Source organism: Filicampus tigris, chromosome 20 (genome assembly GCF_054856515.1).
Source record: "Filicampus tigris isolate MCC_2025a chromosome 20, RoL_Ftig_1.0, whole genome shotgun sequence".
In the NCBI taxonomy this organism is placed as follows: Eukaryota; Metazoa; Chordata; class Actinopteri; order Syngnathiformes; family Syngnathidae; genus Filicampus; species Filicampus tigris.
In genome coordinates, this window is record NC_141236.1 from 10,937,763 (window position 1) to 10,957,793 (window position 20,031).

General features: G+C 49.5%; 1 protein-coding gene across 1 annotated transcript in view; it reads right to left on the reverse strand.

Moving 5' to 3' along the window:
* Positions 1-20,031, reverse strand: part of ncoa1 (nuclear receptor coactivator 1) — a 30,478-nt gene that overhangs the window by 6,207 nt on the left and 4,240 nt on the right. Inside the window, exons 2-21 of the mRNA XM_086018931.1 lie at positions 16,789-16,963; positions 12,193-12,298; positions 10,381-10,547; positions 10,179-10,285; positions 9,907-10,084; positions 9,040-9,222; positions 8,861-8,953; positions 7,392-7,532; positions 7,113-7,260; positions 6,125-7,046; positions 5,289-5,501; positions 4,450-4,750; positions 4,079-4,258; positions 3,284-3,398; positions 2,855-3,023; positions 2,160-2,465; positions 1,855-1,962; positions 920-1,382; positions 367-526; positions 41-227 (exon numbers count right to left, since the gene is read on the reverse strand). Of these exons, the coding sequence (XP_085875057.1) occupies positions 41-227; positions 367-526; positions 920-1,382; positions 1,855-1,962; positions 2,160-2,465; positions 2,855-3,023; positions 3,284-3,398; positions 4,079-4,258; positions 4,450-4,750; positions 5,289-5,501; positions 6,125-7,046; positions 7,113-7,260; positions 7,392-7,532; positions 8,861-8,953; positions 9,040-9,222; positions 9,907-10,084; positions 10,179-10,285; positions 10,381-10,547; positions 12,193-12,281 (4,230 nt within the window). The 5' untranslated portion in view covers positions 12,282-12,298; positions 16,789-16,963. The remainder of the gene's footprint in view (positions 1-40; positions 228-366; positions 527-919; positions 1,383-1,854; positions 1,963-2,159; positions 2,466-2,854; positions 3,024-3,283; positions 3,399-4,078; positions 4,259-4,449; positions 4,751-5,288; positions 5,502-6,124; positions 7,047-7,112; positions 7,261-7,391; positions 7,533-8,860; positions 8,954-9,039; positions 9,223-9,906; positions 10,085-10,178; positions 10,286-10,380; positions 10,548-12,192; positions 12,299-16,788; positions 16,964-20,031) is intronic.

Below are 20,031 nucleotides of genomic sequence, written 5' to 3' on the forward strand. Positions count from 1 at the left end.
GTTTGTCAGATGTGGCTCAATGTTTGCTCCGTGTTCCGACCTGCTGGTCGCTACACAGCGAGCCGGCGCCGCCGCCGCTCCCGCCTCCGACTGGCTGCCCCAAGGAAGGTAAGGAGCCCACGCCGGCCGAGCCCCCCGCCATGGACACTGTGATGCTCATGTTGTTGTACACCCCCTGCTGGCCAAAGGTCTGCGCCCCGCTGCGCTGCGATGACGGACTGAACAGGCTGTGACACACACCAGCAAAATTAAACATACAGCAGTTGGTTTGTTTGCGCTTGCACATTTCAGCAGCTGTCCAAATGTCATAACTATGAGGAGGGCCTAACGATAAAAACATCCACGCAGTATTTCTGCATCACTCACCTGTTGCTGGCCTGCTGCCAACTCTTCATTTCTGGAGACTGGTAGCCAGGAGGCGGAGCTTGCTGGAGCAGAGGACTCTGGGAAGTGGAGTTCTGAGGCGACAACAGTGGACTGGTGGGGCTGATCTCAGGAGGAAAAGGCGGGTCCGGCTGGACCAGGGCTGCAGGGGAGTCAAACGGTCCTTATTTTAGCTGCACGAGGGCTGCCATCAATTTGAATTGAGTTAGTTTTTAACTAAATAAAGAAAATCCAAGAAAGTTTTCAATATTGTCATTACCATTTGCCTTTTTACAAGTGTGGCAAAAAAAAAATATATATATATATATTGCCAAAAGATTTCTGTGAATTCCAAATCGCCCAAGCCAACAAATAAACAAAATCCAAATACGACCACTAAAAATGCATTTCAGCAAATAAACTATTTCCTAATGCCAGGGGCAAAAAAAGCTTCCCGGAAAAGCCGGTAAGCGGAAAAAAACATAAATAAATTTGTGTTGTCTTAAATCTACTCCTAAATATTGTGATGATCACTTTGAATGTTGTTTGTTCTTACCGGCGCCCCCAAACTGCTGCATTAGACCTTGCTGCTGCAAGGAGGAGCCTCCAGCGAAGGGAGGAGCCTGCACGCCGCCCAGCAACGTTGTCTGGCTATTCAGTTTGCCGTCCAGGGGGCCCCCCGGGATGGGCGCCCCTCCCAGCATGGGGCCACCGAAGTGGCCGGGTGAGGTAGGAGGGTTCCCCGACGCCGGCATGTAGCCGGCGGGGAAGGTGAACTGCGCTTGCTGCTGAGGCGCGGGCGCGTTGTTGTTGCTGCTGCTGCTGCTGCTGCTGGCCCCTTTGGTGAGCCTGGCGACGACTGCGGCCGGGGGGGCGGCGCCGGCGCCCCCCGCGGGTGCGACGGTGCCCATGTTCTGTCTCATCAGCATGACCTTCTGCTGGAAAAGCTGCCGCTGGCGGTGCTGGATGCTGTACAGCTCCCTCTGACGCTGAGCCAGCATCTGAGCGTTGAGCGGAGGCTGGGGGCGGGTTGGGGGGGCAAATCGAAAATAAATTAATTAATAAATATTCCACTCTGTATGTAGTGGTATATAGGTCCCGACCAATACTTTTTTTATTTGAGTTTATTTTAGGTCAATGCCGGTTCCAATATTTGGCGGAGTAAAATTCAGAAACTGATTATAAGTTATAAGCGGAACATTTGACTGTTTCACAATCATTTGTGCTTTAATATTTAACTTTACGACAGGAAAATTTGAAAAAAATCTGCCAATTTCTGGCCGATTTTTTGGGAGGGTGGGGATGTCTGAATGTCATTTTATTGTAATGAGTTCATGAGTAAAAAAATTTTTAAAAAATTAAATTAAAAAAAAAAAAAACACCTGAAAGTACCGGCATACTTTATTTAGTGTGCTGCACCTCTATACAGTCTAACAACTTGCAGCTTTGAAGGCTCGTCTAAGAAAGCAAACAGCTGAACAGGTGGCTCACCTGCGAAGGAATTTGAGGTTGCGGCGCCCCCAGACGAATGGCCATGTTCATGTGCTGGCCTCCTCCTCCTCCTACAGGGAACGTGTTCATCGCCAGTCTGTTCTGGAGCTAAGGATGGCAAGATAATCAGACAGTAAGAATCGAGAAGCAGCACTGATGACCTTACGAAGGCCGCAAAAGAGGAGCTGGGCGAGGCCTGTGTGCGCTGTGTCCGCACGGTGTCAAGAAACACATTTGTCATGAAATAAATGTCTTCATATTTCATGATGAATACAAAGTCCCAAAAATGTGACTTTGCGGCTCACCTGCTGAGGAGCCTGAAGTCTTTGCTGGAGTTGCAGCCGCAGTTGGTTGGGCGGCAACCTGAGCTGGGCGCCCACCCCCGGCAGCGGCCGGGTCATCCCCGGCCGGAGGCCCGCCGCGGCGGCGCCGGGGAAGGCCCCTCGGGCGGCTCCGAAGCTCAGCGCCTGATGCTGCCCCAGCTCGGCCGCAAAGTGAGCGGGCGGCGGGAACGGCGAAGGGTAGGAGGGCAGCTTGGGGTCCACAGAGAGCGGGGTGCCACTCACTTGCTGGGGTGCGAAGTTTGCCGGCGTTGGGTCGTAGCAGCCGCCCTGTGGGGAGGGACAGGTAAAGCCCACGAGCCAAGAGAGAAGAGTGGAAACTTCTGAATTCACAGTGTTTGACTTTAACCGCATTTTAGTAGGTTGCAGCTCGTCTCGGTTGCGAGGTAACGCTCATATTTACATAACTGTCATACTTCCTCGGAGCATTTAGTGCACATGATTACATTTAGACAAGGCTTTGGCGCCATCTTGTGGCCTATTCGAGTGTTCCAGAAACGGTACCAAAAAAAAAAAAAAAAAAAAAAAGCATGAAAAAAAGGGTGACTTTTCAAAAACAGCAACATAACTTGCACTCAATTGACAATTTTTTTCATGACATGATGAATTGACCTCGTTTCGAAACATGGCTGTAACGTCAAGAAAACGCGCTTGCGCACCTGCAACATCTTATCAATCCCCAGAGCTTTGTCCAGCTCGGCCAGTTCACTTTCATCGGTGCCGCTGAGGAAGGAGACCAGCTGCTCGAGCAGAGCATTCTCGTCGTTGCGGGCATCGGGCGTGGGCGGCGGGCCCAGGACTTCGTCCAGCGTACAGGGGACGCACTGCCTGCTCGATAAACGACAATGGCTCGGACGTTTTCAGAGCGTTTGTGGACAACGGGCGCCACGCTACTTCCGGGTGGCGGGAGGCACTGAAAACAAATCTCAAAGAATCCAGTTGAACTGAATTGGCTTTATTTACTAGTGGCGCCTTTGGAGCCGGTGCCACCCGGAAGCACGTCTTGGTGAAATGGTCCAAGAATTGCGATTGCTCTGTCGTGTGTGTGTGTGTGTGTGTGTGTGTGTGTGTGTGTGTGCGCTGCTCACTCTTGGGGCGAGCTGAGGGGCGCTTGCAACGGCGTTCCCAGGGCATCAAAGGACAACGAGTCGGACAGAGACAGAGGCTGGAACGGCGAGTCGGCCAAATCTAACTTGGTCGGGCCTGAGCGGGTGAAGCAACACAGTTGGAAGGACAATTCGTAAACAGGGTGGTGGTACACACTTTTTTTGTCTTTTTTTTTTTTCAATGGCACGTTATTAAAGTCATAAGGTGATTCTAAAGCAGCACTGGAGAGCCTACTAGAACAGCTCAAATTGATTTGATGTTAATCAGAAGCAAATTAAGCACTGGTGGGTGTGCGCCGACTCAAAATTAAGAGGAGTTGTTTTTTTTTTAGTTCAATTGAGTTGTGCAGTATATTTTACATTAATGGCGGGAAAAGTTGGTCCTTTTTTTTGTTTTGTTTTGTCATCGCAAAAAGCTTGCATTTGAACAGGGGCGTGTTGACTTTTGACACGCGCTGTACACGTCTGTTTAGCGTTCTGGTGACATAAACATGGCGAGGCTGCCGCTGTCATCACCGAGGTGCAAATGAGCGCCAGGTTATTGTCGTCGCCCCGCACGGATGTGACAGAATACCCGAACCGCCTCGCAGTGGTCCCGTGCATGGTCGGGTGTGTGACAGCTCACCGAGGTCCACTTCACTGCTTTTTTTTTTTTTTTTTTTTTTCCTTTCAATGAGATACTGTCTGTGTCGAATGACAGCCCTAAAAAATTCTTTAAACTTTCCGCTCAATTGTTTTCCGAAAAAGTGAGCGCGCGACAGTGTTTTCTTTGCGTACCAGTGCTTGAACTGAACGGGTTGACGATTTCCGCCTCGGGGAAGGGACTGCCGCCGTCTTTGGGGGCCTGGAAGAGGTCTCCTTGTCCCTTTCCTTGGACCTGGCTCGGAGTCGGCGGACTGCAGAAATCGAAGGCCGACTGGAGATTGCAGCCTGAAGAGGGGCCGCCATCGGGGTTGCCTGGGAAAACGCACACGGGCCGCGTTTGGAATCTTTTTTTTTTTTTTTTTTAATTTTATAGTGGACTAGACGGATCACTAATAAGCCCGTGAAAAAAAACAAAAAAAAAACCCTGTGTTTACTGTAGTGATTTGGGTCTAGCGGAGGTTCACTCTGGTTCTTATGCCCCCCCCCCAATGATAAAGACCTACCTCTGTTGGGAGTGCCGGGTGGTTCCTTCTTCACACTGCCGCCGCTGGGGTGCGGCTGGGTGGGCGACTGCAGCTTGAGCTTGGGGGAGGGCGAGTGGAGCTGGGGCGACGGCGACTGCAAGCGGGGCTGGGACAGCGGCGACTGCAGCGGAGGCCCCGGCGACTGGAGCTGCGCCGGGGTGGGGGGGGCCGGAGAGGGGAGCTGGGCCGGGTCGTCGGCGCCCTGCTTGGCCGCGCTCGGGACTCTGAGGGCGGGCGGCAGCTGGGCGGGGGGCTCCGTGTCGGAGGCGCCGCCGGACATCTGAGGGCCAGGCGGGGAGAAAGAGAGACAATTGAAATGGTATTGAACCCGTACACTGTAATCATGCAATGACACTCCTCCTTCTTCCAAAACATTCGCATTTGACTGATCAATAAAACTATACAGCGCATTGCACTTGCCAATTGAATCAAAAACTAATCCGTTAGCAAAAGAATCGACACATACTTCAGTAACCGAGTAATCATTTGGAGCGATTTGTTTAGCTTCAAATTGACTTGAGCCTCTCAACAGTAATTACTTTCGGATTTCTGTACATTGAGAGCAGACAAACAAAAATTGCAAACATCTGCTTTTACGACGACCTGGCAGTAACCGAATCCGTTTCAAAACATTTGGTGAGTGCGTCGGTCCCTGTCGCGTGAGATTGCTCGATTGTTGTTTAACTGCATTTTTATCACGAAGCAGTACCAAATAAACCGCAATATTTGGATGGCGAAAAATGAAATGTTCTCCGATCATTTTATCCGAGTGAACGATTCCAAGCAACACGGCCACGGTCGGTTGTCAACAAGGTCACCGTGGAGTCTCGGCTATCCCGCCGGCTGTCCCTGCGGCCGTCCCGCCGTCTCTCCCCCACGGGACTCGATTTGGGGCTGCCGCACGCCGGGGCGGCCGTCTTGGGGGCGGGGCCCGTGCCCGCCGCGCACGCCTCCCCGCCGCCTCGCTTCTCCACCTTCACCCGAACCGTGTGCAGGCTGAGAGCCGAGGGAGGAGGCAGGTCCCCCAAGTCCTGCAAAGACCAAAACGGGCTTGCAGTCAGCATAGGCAGCGGACGTACAGACAAGAACTTGGTCGAAGCTTTATAATTACCACAACATTGATGCTAATTTCTCCTAGCATGTCTATGGTGTGCCCTGTTCTATGCTAGCGTCAAACTAGCAGCCTCTCATTAGGTACAATTATACGGTTTGGTTGAGCATTTTGGTGTTCAATAAAATTAATTGACTGACAACTGTCTTTGGTTTTTACGTGTCAGTTTTGCAGTTGCAGCCGTCAGTGACAAAACAGCTTCAGCAAACAGACTCTTGTTTTTGGAGAGCCGAGTGAGTCTGTTTTCTTTTCTTTCCTCAGAGTGATGCTATATGATGGTCTCACATTTCTTTCAGTGAAAGGATGAGAACAGGTTGTAAGGAATACTTAAGGAAAAAGTGTGTGTTTCATATGTGGAAATGTGTTCAAGGCATGTGGGAGGGGTCAAAGTATATATATAAAAAAAAAAAAAAAATACATATTTTGCCATATGGTCACTCTTTTGGGGATTTCCGCCTAAAGCGTTTGGGTCTGGAACGTATCCCCCCCCACGTGGAGGTTGACTTTTTAGCAACGGTTAAAAAAATGGATGGTTGCTTTGACCTTCTCGTCCGTGTCGAGCAGAAAGCGCAGCAGCTGGTGGTCCTGCGGCTCTCTGGAAGTGGAGCGCTGCAGCGCCGCGCCCGCCGGGGGACTGGATAGCGGCTCTTTCTTGATCTCCACCTCGCTTCTGCCGCCGAGATCCTCAGAGGCGGCGGACGAGGAGGCGGCGGACGAGTCGCTGCTGTCCTGGAGCAGCCGGTGCAGGATCTTGTGCCGTTCCGTCAGTGTGCTGTGGGAGGCGGGACACTGAGGACCGGGCGAGGCTTTGGGATGATGCAACGAGTTGCGGGGGACGTCGCTAGCCTCACTTCCTGTCCCGTTGCTGTCCAGCGGCTGATTAAGTCTGAGATGTGCCAGCGGCGCGGCGGAGGGCAGGGCGGCTTTGACAGAGTCCTCGACCCCTCCCTCCGCTCCAGGCCGGGAAGAGGAGAAAGCGGCGGGGTTGCCGGCTTGTCTGGACAAGCAAACTTTTGAGCCGGCCGGGGCGGCGTTGCTAGCGTCGCCGCCAGAGTGTTGTCTGTTCAGTGCAGCCGCGGGCGAGTGGAGGCCCGGCGCCCGCGGGCTCCCGGCCAGCCCGGGACTGGCCCGCGACGCGGCCGCCGACATAAACGAGGTAGGGGCGGCTGCGGCGGGGCTGCTGAGAGGTGACGGGCCGCCGCCGTGCTGGGGACGTGTCCGGCCGGGCGGCTGGTAGCCGGCGGCCGGGTTCAGTCGTTGCGGGGAGGCGCCGCTGTTGCCGGGGTGAAGCCCCGTTGAGGCGGAGGCGGCGGCGGCGGCGGCGGCGGCGGCGGGGCCTGAGGTTTGCTTTGAGTTGCTGCCGGCGGCGAGGACCGGCGATCGCGAGGGCGTCTGGGCCGGGCTGCCCAGAGTTGGCTGAAGGCTGGGGTTAGTGTTTTCCTGAGAGCTACCAGTGTTGTGTTCCCTTGGGGGAAGAGAAATAAAACGGTTATGCACACATACGTGGGTACGGGCGCGCGCTCGCCGCTACCTGTCAATAGTGTGAATGCCCATGATGAAGGGCTGAACGTCTGGGTTGGGGGGGCAGCAGAACTTGCAGCGGGTCTGAGCGCTGAGCGGCGTGCCGTCGCTCAAGGCGAAGCGGTACAGCGGGCTGATGGCGGTGCCGTGGCTCATCACTGGGCGACCGGCCGCAAAACAAACACCAGCAGTCGGCGAGAGGATTGCACACGGATTCTCGGACGATCCGTGACAAACCGGGAGTACGCAAAAATTTGAGGCACTGGCTCGTAATAGAACGGCCTCTCACCCTCGTGTAGCAGCTTTTTGGCATGGGAGGGCTCTTTGCCCTGCGGCTGGAAGAAGGCGTAGATGCACTTCCGAACCAGGTCCTCCCAGCCGGGCCGGCCGGTCGCCCGCAACGCGCTGGTCTCGATGGAGATGATCTTCCCTGAGAGGGCAACAACGTTAGACGCACTCGCAGATGTTGGATTGCTCAAGTCATTTCAAGCCCTCGTTTCCACTCCCCATCTGATCGCGTGATCGGAAATCGGGGCCCCATCACGTGATTTTCAGATGATCCGGTATCGGGTGAGGAAGATCGTTTTTTTTTTTTTTTTTTTTCCAGACATTGAAAAGGTCACAAAGCTACAAAATAATCCAAATGTGCAAATATATTTATAAGTAGTACAGTAGTGTCTTAGTTTTATATAACATAGTAGTGTGACTTTTTTTTTTTTTTTTCCCCCGGCGCGATGTAGTTTGTGTGCCCCGCACACCCAACAGACATGTCACTCTCCTCCGCTGAGGACAGCAGCGAGCGAGGCGAGGCAGAGGCAGAGACAGAGCGGTGAGTTTGTCTTCATAGCTCGTTTGAAGCGAAAGGCAAACCAAAAGGATACTCCTCAAATAAGTCCGCCTTGACTGATATAAAGAAGCCAGCCAGCAAAACGCGCAAAACGGCATCGTCAAAGAGTTGAGACGGTTGAGAAGACAGATTAGCAATTGTGACACTTCCGAACGACGTGACGTAACATCAAATAGAAGTTTAACGACCGTAAATGATTTAGCGACAAGCAAGCTTGTTCGCCGCTGGTTGCATTTAACGAGGTCATAAATCAATAGCGTCATTTGTAGTTGAGAGACGTCACGCACGTACTTTACATCCGGAGCTGCCCGCGCTATTCGTTTTAGCCTGCACGAGCCTTTCAATAACAATGTAAATGTATTGTTTACCATTAAAATCAAATGTGTCCAACTGGGAAATCCCTCATTCGATAGTAATTCTTATATAGGCCATTTAACTAAATTGGTGCATTTTGCATGCCCGGGCGACAACGTGAAAATACATTTTTTTTTATAAAGCGTCCAGCACATTGATGTGTATTGTGTTTAAAGTTACCATTCAATTAGTGTAAATGTTAAAGAGTTTCAGTACAAAAAACTGACATTATAGAACAAATTCGGAGATGAAGCAATGCAGGTGCATCCTTGTTCAATATGTTTATCATGGAAAACTTTGAAAAAAAAAAAAAAAAAGAGTTTATTTTGAGTATTACAAAAAAAAGTGGCACTGATTTGGTGGAATGGTCCATAAAATATAAATATATATATATATAAAAACATATACACGATGTATGTATATTTCTATATTCAGATCGAATCGGATCGGGACTCGAATCGGTATCGGATCGGGGTATCGGCAGATCACAGACCTGAAAATCAAATGACTCGGAGCTGGAAAAACGTGATCGGGCCAACCCTACTTGAAGATGTCACCTGTGGGGTCCTGCTTGGTGATGAAAGACTCTGTGCTGACGGGCTGGGCGCGAGGCATCCGGCAGGCGATGCAGATCAGGCAGCTTTGCAGCTCTGAAACGCAAAGCGGCTGATTGACGGAAACGAAAGCGAGGAACGGATCGCAAAAGGAGCGTGAGCGCGTCGTGGCCTATGCGCACCGTCGCCCTCCTCCTGCACGGCGGCGCGGGGCTGCGACACGGTGAAGCACTGCATGATCTCGTACTGCTGCCGGGCCTCCTGGTTCTCAGAGTCCATCTCGTCGGGCGGCCTCTTCAGCATGCGGCAGTTGAACGTGTGGCTGCTCCTGCGGCCCGACTCCTGAGGCCATGGCGCGCCGTTCACTACGCGCACGAGCCATCGGTTCATGATTCGGGGGGAGAAAAAAAGAAAAAAAAAAATGGAGGAGATGAACATTTTTCTCCCGGCCAGTGATATGATACTGGTATAGTGCCGACTAGGGATGGACCGATTATCTGCCTTATTTCAAACTCTGCTGGCCGATAATAAATCAATTTAAAACTGTGGAAATCAAAACAAAGATATGTGAAAGTTGAACATTTCTGTCCTATTGAAATTTATAGTCGAAAGCTACATGGAGCTATTGTTTAAGTTTTCCTTGATCCTTTTTAAGAGATGCTGACAATCCTGGGTGCTCCCTGAACTTTTTCTTAGAACTTTAGAACAAAGATGTATACTGTCAAAAATTTCTTGTAATAATGATTTTTTTTTTTTTTAAATCACCATTATGATGCAAACCTGAAACATTGTTCAATAAACATGCTTAAAGACATTGCAACAAAGTTAAGAGTACATTTTCCTTTAGATTTTGATGCCAATATTTTCCTTTTGACTGAAAATGAATATCGGCTCCAAATATCGGTTATCGGCCCCCTTGACTACTAATAATCGGTATCGGCCCTGAAAAAAAGCATAATCGGTCTATCTCTAGTGCCGAGGTGAAATAGGAAATACGTGACACGTCCTACGTGCGACCTTGACAGTAATCCAACTCCATGAAGGCTCACCCAGACTTTTGGGCAGCAGATTGCGGACAAACTCGTTGTGGTCCCCCACGTGCAGGATGCTGTAGACGCTGGACATCATCAGCTCCTCTTGCGGGTAGCCCAGGTAGCTCCTCACGTTCTCCGAGACAAACACGATGCGGCCCTCGCGGTTCACCACGAAGAAGAAGCCATCCAGAGCCTGGATGCCAGCGACACGTCGCTTGACTCATTGATATAAACGGGTGGGGGGTGGGGGGGTGGGGGGGGTCACCGTTTAGGAGGGCCGCGCTCACCTCCAGCAGCATGGGTCCCAGCGCGTCTTTCTCCAGCAGGCCTTGGCTACTGGACGAGATGTCGCTCTTCTGCACCGCGTCGTCAGCCGAGCGAAGGGCCGCTTTCTCTGCGGGGGAGGGGCCGAGGGAGTTATGGGCGAGGCAAACCTGAAAGTCAGCAGCCGTCGCGGAACGCGAGGGGGCCGCAAACGCGGGCCTTTACCCAGCTCGCGCCGCTTCATCTGCTGGATTTGGTCCACGGTGCTCTTGAGGATGTGGCACTTGTCGGGCTTGGCGCTGAGGCTGGCGATGTCGCCCATGTTGGACGACAGCAGCTCGGCCAGCTCGCCGATGTAGCGGCTCTCCAGCTCGCGCCGCCGCTTCTCCAGGCTGCATCAGCGGGAAACGGCAAACAAAGGATCAGTCGCGCTCGCGCCGCTTGCTGTGGTCGTCAACATTGTTTTCGTATATCAAGTCCAGCAACGCAGAATGAGAGAGGTTCAGCAAAAAAAAAAAAAAAAAAAAAAAAAAAAAAAGCCTTTGTTTAAAACGAGGCTTTCAATGGCCCAGGCAGGGACGCACTTTTGTAGCGCGTGAAGCATGCCGCTCCGGACTGCCGTCCTTTCTTGGCCAACGCCGCTGCGTTGCACATCAAACAAACAAGCGAAACAAGAGAGTCCGACCAAAACGTACATCACATATCCCGACGGCTCTGCTCGCTAGCTGCAAGTGACCCCTGACCCTTGTCAACTTCCCGTCACGCAGGTCATGCTTCGCTCTACGTTCAAGGAGACCTACTTTTTTTTCTTTTTTTATAATACTCCTTTTTGCTGCAAATGAGACTGCGGGACACAGATGTCACTGAACATATTTGAAACACTTCTGTCCTTTAACACTCGTCCCCCGCGCGCGCCACTAAGAAGGAGCAACGACTTTGTGGTAAATGTGAAAAACGAAACGTGTGCGCGTGTGTACGAGGACAACAACAGCAGCAAAAAGTAGGTCAGTGCGTTGGACGGCCAAAACACACAGACATGGTGGCCCAGAGAGGGAGGGAGGCTGGGAGGAAGAGTGAGGGAGGGGGGGTGACGGGGGGGGGGGGGGGTGGGGGGGGGGGGGTTGTTAAGGGTGCAGTTTGAAGGCGCAGGTCACTGGTTGCGTTTGGAAATACGAGCCGGGATGTTACATCAGCTTACATCAGCTATTGGGCCTTAAAAGGCTCACAAGAGCGGACGCGGCGACTCTGGGAGCTGCCAGTGAGTGAGCGAGTGTGTGTGTGTGTGTGAGCGTCCTCGCTTACACCTCGACCCTTGGGCTAAACTTTGGCTAACCCGTGATCTGATGATCCATCTGCACACGCCTCCCCGGGCCAAGCTAATCCACAAACGTTCAACTCGGGCGGCGGGCTCGCGAAGCAACGCGGCGTCAACAACGGAGACTTCCAAAATATGACCATGGCAATTTGGTGAGGCAATTTGGCACTTTTACATCTAAATAATGCGAATACGCTACAATAGGGGCGCAGACACATTTAATGCAAAGTATAAGTGTATAAAAAGTGCAGAAATTGCAAATTTGAGGCGTATAGAGCAGTAAACATGATGCGAAATGTGGTAAATCATCACGTTCTACACTGTAGTATTCGTAACTTTGAATGTGTGTGGCGTTAGAATGTGCGACCAGGCCCGGTGAGTGCCGTGGGAGTCAGCGCACGAGAGTGTACAGAACAAGGAGTAATATATGAATACAGTACTTTAGACGTGCATTGACATTAAATATGATGTCAATATGCTACTTTGGAGGACACGCCGACATGATCGACCATGTAAATATCGGAAATTGAACATATAAATGACTGCTCCGTCAAGGTGTATGAACATATCATGACAATACGGCCAATTCGAGGCGTATAGACAACAAATGTCAGGACTACAGACGTGAAATAAAGGGAATCTCAACATTTGCAAAATTGCATTTCAACATTTATCGGAGTTCATTGGAGGGGTCGCCGTAAACGTGCCGTCTTTGAGGTTACCTTTGCGCAGACGTGTCGCATGGTGAGCCTTTCCTCTTGCGTGACTCGCCCGTGTCAGGGTCCAGGGGACTTTCCCCGACGGCACTCATGTTCAGCTTTGACTGACCTGCAAAGCAAGGCGGCACAAACAGATGCTCACGCAAAAAAGTTTGCTCGGAGGAAGGCGCTCGATAGCGATATGCGCAACGATGAGCGCGTTTTACGCGTAGGTTACTGGCGCGAGTTACGTCCAGGACTGCAAATGGGCAGCTATTAAATGTGACAGGGCGGCAAACAAAGCATCATTGAATAACACGGTCCATGGAACCTAAGGCCCGCCCACTTGCTTTAGGCTAGCTTTTCATGCAAAAGCATATAGAGGGGCTAACAGAAGTTAGCGTCGGGGTAATTATAAACCCTCAAACAATTGCTACCTTAACGCACACGGCAACAGCAGCAACACATGCAAATTCAGCAATATACCGCAGCAAAGCGTAACGAGGCTGAATTGACTGCCCCCCGCCACCCCCGCCACTTGGTCACGTTTACGACGCTGCATCTCGTCCAGTCGAGCTCAGTGCTGCCCGGCATGTTGTGGCACAACGTGGTACTACGCTGAATGGGCACAATTCTAAATTTGGACTAGCCTGCGCAATGTGCCGAATACAGTCAGTCACTGAAAACAATTCCTAACAGAACGTACAAAACAGAAGCATATGCACCGAAATGTGTTTGAACTCGATAGCAGCTCAAGGGGGATGGTGGGCGGGGGTCTTTAGAGGATGCATGCACAGCGTTAATGCGCAGCGGGCCTATCTTTTTTTTTTTTTTTTTTTTTTTTCCCCCGGCACTGCGTGTTAGTAGCGTGTCAGAGGGGTGATCTGAGGTCGGATGCAAACAAGGCTAGTCAGGAAGGATTAGCGTCGCTGCGACAATGGCTGCTTAGACCGCCCCAGCTACCCCCCCCCCCCCCTCGCCCCTTTCTGCACCCCCGCCACTGGTGGATTTCAAAGCATGGCCGTGCGGGTACGTGTATACGTTGGCTCTCTTGGGACGAGCACATTTCCAAAAGGGTCACAGCTCCGATTTTGTAACAAATGCTGTATTCAAAGTCGTATTGGTGAGATGCGAGGATTGGTGTCCACTCTGTTTGAATACATTGCTATTCCGTGCGTGTTAAAGAAGCAGCTAAATTCTGTTAGCTCGTCGACAGCGTTTGGCATGATATGTTAGCACTATGCTAGCGGACTTCTGTTTGATGAAGCCTTGATTCAACATTATAGTGTTAAAATATCCAAGTCTCTTTTCGTTCTATGCGTTACTAATCCGTGTTTTTTTTTTTTTAAAGTGTATTATTGCAATGTTGATGCTAATTTCCGTGCACCCTTACATGTTAGCATTACACCAGCGCACTTTCTTCGGACGAAATGACGCGGTTTGTTGAACATTTGGTGTTTGAAATATACAATGATTATCGAATGCGTCACCAATGCAGTAAATACATCTGGGAGGGATAGACAGCTTGAAGCAAGCGCACTTTGGGCTCTCGTTTCTCCCCGCCAGCCAGAGAGTGAGGGGAACCACAACAAACAGGCGCCTCGCAAATTCCCACACTAGCATCGACATGCTATTATTTCACCAGTCACTCTGCCAATTCAAAGCAGTCTTCCAGTTTTCAAAGCGCGTGCGGCAGGTCCACCGGCTCGCTCAGGCAGTTGCCGGCCGTGTTGAGATGACAGGTTACACTTATTCCGTCAGGTCCATGTGACAGGAAACCAGCGGGGCGCTTAATGATGCGACACGCGCACGCCAGCCGGGCGAGCGGGTAAACACGGGAGAGTATCCGCGGCTGACTTGCCCCTCCCCCCCGCCCGCACAAAGACACGTATGGCCAGTGGGGCGAGCAGAGACCACCTGGTCACCAAGAGTGCGGAGTTGACACTGGCGGGAGGGAGAGTCAGGAAAAGAACATGCACACACGCTTACACAATTTGTCCTGTTTAATCTTCTGACTGTACGTTGAAACTTTCAATAGTTCCCACTTGATTATTTAAGCTCCTTTGGGGCCCTGCGTGACGTTGGGAGCCCGGTTGGGAATGCGAGGCAGAGGCCGAGATGCCTGCCTGGTTTCTATAGAGCCTGCTGATGTGCTTATTTACCAACCGGACGGTAAAATACAAACATGCTCATTACGTGCACGCGCTGAGTCAATATCGCCTTAAAGTACAATGTCAGATTTTTTTTTTCACAGAAATCCGATTACAGTCAATTTTATCCCCCTTTCGTGACAAGAAAACCAAAGACATGTTTTTTTTTTCCCGAAACAAAACCATCTCTAAGGGTCATTTTCAGGGATCTGCCCGATTTTTTTTTTTTAAACCGATGCTGGTATTTGCCAGGATAAAATCCAGGTAGCCGAGTAATTGGCTGATTAATAAAAAAAATAAATATGCAATGAATAACGCTTACAAAAATAAAGATCTGATTTATAGAAACAACATTTGACTGTTTTACAATATTTTGTCTGGTTGCATTTGTTCAACAACAGAGAGAAAAATCTACAAAAATTTGCCCATTTTTTGCAGATTATTTGTAGAAAGGGTGTTGGAATGTCATTTTCTTTTGTTTTATGTTGCAATGCGTTAATATGGGGAAAAAAAAAGAACATCTGCAAAAAATTGTTATCGATTTTTGCTTGAAGAAAACATTTACGTATAATAAATCTGATATCGTTTATTATAACACAGATTTATTGCTTGTGTTTGTTAAAATAATACATCAGAAGAGGACCTTGAAAAATAATCGCAGATTAAACCGCATCATTGACGGTGAAAAAAAAATCCCAATTAGATTAGACTGCCCAAAAAATCTTTACACAATTTTTTAATCAGAGACGCAAGCAAACTTTTCTAGATTTGTTTTTTTTGCGATGATTCTGAATCTGCCCTTGTTTCTTCTCGAGCACGTCTGCTATTCATCATCATAATAATAATATAATAACATTCATCCATTATCCGAACCGCAATAATAGAAAATTTAGTCCCGTAATCCAATTAGTAATATTCATGAATTAAGGGTTACGTTCAGCAATGGGTGGAATTTTTTTTTCTGAAACGCCATAGCTGTAAATTTAAAACGTATGGTTAAAGCCGTATTTCGCAGCCCCTCAGTCGCCGTTGCTGAGCCCCCCTCCTCAGATGGCGGACACGTGGAATGTATACGCGGCCTCGGCGAGGCTGCACCCGTTGACTCCCCGCTCGCGCCATCAGTCAACTGACGCGAATACTTCCGATCGGCCCGGCGGGCTCTCGCTTTCATCGATGAGGGGAAACGATCTTGCCGTTAGCTGCGATTGATAAGCCACAAACGACGCTTGCGCAGCTCAGTTCGTCGCTAAGCTCGCCGATTTCATTTTCTCGGCGTCCTGCTCACAATTGACACGCGACGAAAAGATTCCAAGAGCACAACGTCGAGGTTTCTTTTTGCTGGAAGCGTTCTGCTCACGTCTCAAATGTTTTCAGCATGCCGGTTCTTGGAGAGAGACAACAAAGACGGGGGGGGGATGGGGGGGCAGAACTGAGGGTTGGCATTCACTTGAGTGAAGGGGGGGAAAAAAAAAGGTCCATTTTAGAATATTTGTTGAAACCGATCAATAAACAAGAGATGAGGATACGAGCAGTATAACGTCGTGCATTGAAAGTGTCACCCGACTCCCTCCAGCTCGCTTGTTGACACACTTACTCTCTTACGGGCTGACAACTGGACATGAATATTCATCATCGGCATCATTAGTGGAACTCGGCCGACGCGCGTCCTCGCGTCCTGGACTGAACCCTTCCGAGGCGGCGTCGGGAGGTCCAAGGGATGAGATTAACGCAGGAACGCGTAATCTTGAAAGGCTCGCAAATCCAACTGGCGGCCTATTATGTGCGCTACGTCTTCAGCCGGCTATACATTTTGGTCACCCGGACGGGGATTCTGTCATGGCTGACGACGCGCGTTAAATCATCCATCATGCTTTTACTCCTGACCCATGTGCGTTAAAATAAGGAGGTGATTGTCGCATTGATAAATTGTGGCACTCAACCTGACACCAAATGGACTGTGGTTAACGACTAGAGATAGACCGCTATGTTTTTTTTTCAAGGCCGATACCGATTGTTAGTCGTCAAGGAGGCCGATAACCGATATTTGGAGCCGGTATTCATTTTCACAAAAAAGGAAAATATTGACGTCAAAATAAAAAAATATATAACTCAGAACTGTAATTGCCTTTGAGGGTATGTTTATTGAACAATTTTTTAGATTTGCATAACGGTTTGTTGTAGAACTCTAACAAAAAGTGATATTGTATTGTATTGACTTCAAATAAAAACAAAAGGCGTCAGTAGAATCTCATAAAGTTCACTTAAAATTTAAATAAATACTTCCTTGAAGTTAACACTGTTTTAAATTGATTTATTGTCAGCCGTCAGATTTTTAAAAAAGGCCGATACCGGTATACATCAAAATACTGAATATCGGCGCCGATAATCGGCATCCCTATTAACGAACGTGATTGTGTTTGCCGTTTCCTGACATTTTGGGATGGCTCGAGTGGAAGCGCGGGGTACCTACGTGGTCTAGGTCACCAGGGGCCGAGTCATGTGGCTGCCGGCCGGGTCCAGGGCGAGAAGGCGACCGGTCAGTGGCGTGGCGTGGCGTGGCGGGGGCGGGGTTTCGAGTAGGTGGCAGGCGACAGGTTTACGGTCACTCGGCAGTCCCTCTGTCACATGGCAACATGGCGGGTGATCTGCGGCACAGGCGGGAAAGACAACAGCGACGTCAAGGTACTGGATCCTTGTAGAGCAACACACACAAACAAAGCTAAACAAACATTTTTTTACGTTATCATTTTCAATCACATAGTTAATTGTAATTTAAAAAATACTCAAATGTAAAAAAAACCGAGCATGAAATATTTCATCTGTAAAATAAACTATTTTCCGCCTTATACGTATGACCTGCCGCATCCGTCCCATTTTATTGCGTAATAATTGGCTAACTGAGTCATTGTCATAAAATGAAAAAATTCCGATTTTAACATTCTATTAAATAACGACCCTTGTGTAAAAAGCGACGCCTTTAGACTCTGCTTGCTTTACTTTGCGCTAATCATATAAACGTTGATATGTGCCGTATTTCCTCAACACGTCACCGCGCTTTTAGGGTTGTTGACAGCGCTAATTAGCGCACAGCGGCAGGCCTGTAATTAGAGCTGCATGCGTGCTTCCCCTCACTTAATGGAATCCGTGCAATGTTTTGTATCTGAACTTTGTGGTGAATTCTCGTTCACCAGAACAACCTGATCGACTGACGCAACTACGCTGCTGACATTTTGAATTTTTGAAAGCGCTGGTCTTAAGGGTACTTCAGGTTCGAAGGTAGCACTTTTGAGGAGTTCCTCAGGGTCTAAGGTACTACTCTAAGCGTACTCCAGATTTAAAGGTACTTTACTAGTCTTTAAAAAGAGTTTGTCATTTCCAAAGGCCATTGTCTTTTAAGACGGCTGACCAACCTTTTGGAAACTGACAGTTACTTCGTAGGTACCGATGAGTACAAAAGATACACGCCTACGCAATTAAAAATAAATTACCTTTAATTATACGTTGTTATTTTATCATTAACTGCCTGCTTTGTACATCGCTTCGGATTAGAGATCAACACCGCTTTTGAGTCAAAGATAAAGATTAGGCAGCGAATCTGGCCTTGTCTCGTCGATTGTGTCGGAAATCGGACAAGGTTCGCAAGCTCACACTCGAACAGACTACGTGCGCGGTGCAAACGGGGCGTGCGGTGTGCGTCGCGATTGCTGAGCACTGCCGTTGGTCGGTGCTGCAGCTGTCGCTGTTATGATGAAATGCGCCACATCAACAAAGTTGTGTTGCAAAATGTTTTCAAGCACTTGAGCGCCACGACAAGTACACAAAAAAGACGGTTATTGTGCGCGGCGTCGTGCTAGCGCGACGTTGATTGGAGAGCGAGGTTAGCCAAGCAGACGCAATTGCATCAACGATCGCCAGCCCCGGAAAGACTCCGACTGTACAATTGATTACGTATGCGCTTCCCTCTACCTTGAGGGAATTTTCTGCTGTCTGGAGGTTTCAACAATACAAAGGGTCTTCCACCAATGACGCGTCAATTTCGATTGACCACACGGCCAATAATCAGTTTAAGGGTCATGGAGGCCGCCATGCAGGCGATTAGTCTCCCACGGCGACAGTACCCCAAAACGTGGAATTGTTTCCACTTTGTGACATCAACAACAGGACGCTGAACATTTGTTGAAATAAACCAAGCGCCTGTCAAATCAATCGCAATTCGTACTACTCCGACCGCATAGTTGTACAATGCTTTGTTTTGTTTTCGACAGGGTCACAACGTGGTCAATCACCAAACAGGCGCTGATAATCTCGGACGAGGACGTCATGTTGGAAAATCAATTGAACCGCTGACATCATCGACTGCACCGAGAGTGTCCCAAAGCGTCATCGGCGGTTTGCAAGCGGGACACGAGATTTCCTTATTGTGGATTCGGCTTCCGTCACAAACGGGTTCAACTCGAGTGCATTTGAGATTCATCCCGAAAATTTCACCCAAAATCAAAATGTCTCTTTTTGTCAGCAGTGTGTGTGTGTGTGTGTATATAGCCGGAGAGAGTATTGTATAAGATAGAATCTATATTTTGTCCCTGGCTTAGCAGCGCATTCCAACCATTCAACCACTTGTGGACTTCTCATCTTGTTTACCGTGCTCGAGCACACGCGTGGAGGCGCCGGTACATTACGCCGTGGTCTCAAAGGCCCGATCAATTTCTTGCCGTCGCCTCGCTGCCTTCACCTTCCTTTTCTGCCACCGTCGCTGACAGCCGCAGGAAAATGAAGTCGCAAAGCTCTGGCACGCCATTCTTCTTCTTCTTCTTCTATGCGGCTTTGTGCTTTCGCGCGTGTTGCCGGGGGAGGGATGGGGGGTGAGGCAGAGCGCTAAATGAGACGATCGGTTACTAGTCGGCCTCCAACCTTATGAAAACGCTCGATTGTGTTGCACCATTAAAGGCATTAAGCCGTCTTTCGAGTTTGACCCCAAAACCAGAACCCCACCCCCCCCCACAAAAAAAAGATGACATTTAAGGCAAATGACCTTTTTGGCTCATCTCCAAAACAAGCCAATCCGCAAGGATTCACGTAGCAGCTGAACCCGGCGCAGGCGTTGTGAGGGGGGGGGGGGGGGGGGGGATGCACGCATGTTTCATGCAGCATGTAAATAATACATGCAATGCATATATGGCAGGTTCACGCGAGGACAACGTGGTGATCATGTGGCCGGCCGGGAGAGCGCAGAAGCTTATGGGAGCCCATAGGACACAGTGCATACTGTACTTATCATGTTGCTCATAATCACAGTCACAGGACACTCACGATAGCACATTTAGACATCAACTCATGCCTTACATATTTGGTTGCCGCTCATTCACATCTGGTTGGAAGGCAATCGCTGCCTCGTATTTGATCAAGTATCATCCAATATTTGCGGAATAGTGTGATTTTTTTTCTCGCAATTTGAAGAGGTTCCCAGTTGTCTGTCTCACTTCTCTTCTCCGCTTGTGAAGTAACATCAGAGCGGAAACAAGCTGATGCGTAGCCTGGATGGTTAGCATCTTAGCTGCCTCGCTAGCAAGCCCATACTGGTATATCCCATCGACTGTAGACGCGCTAACTCTCGCAAGCTAGCAGCAAATTTTCATTTCAAGTTACAATCAACAGGGTAACTTTACTTTGAACTTGCCGATGAATGATGGATGGCTGATGGAAGGTTTTAGTG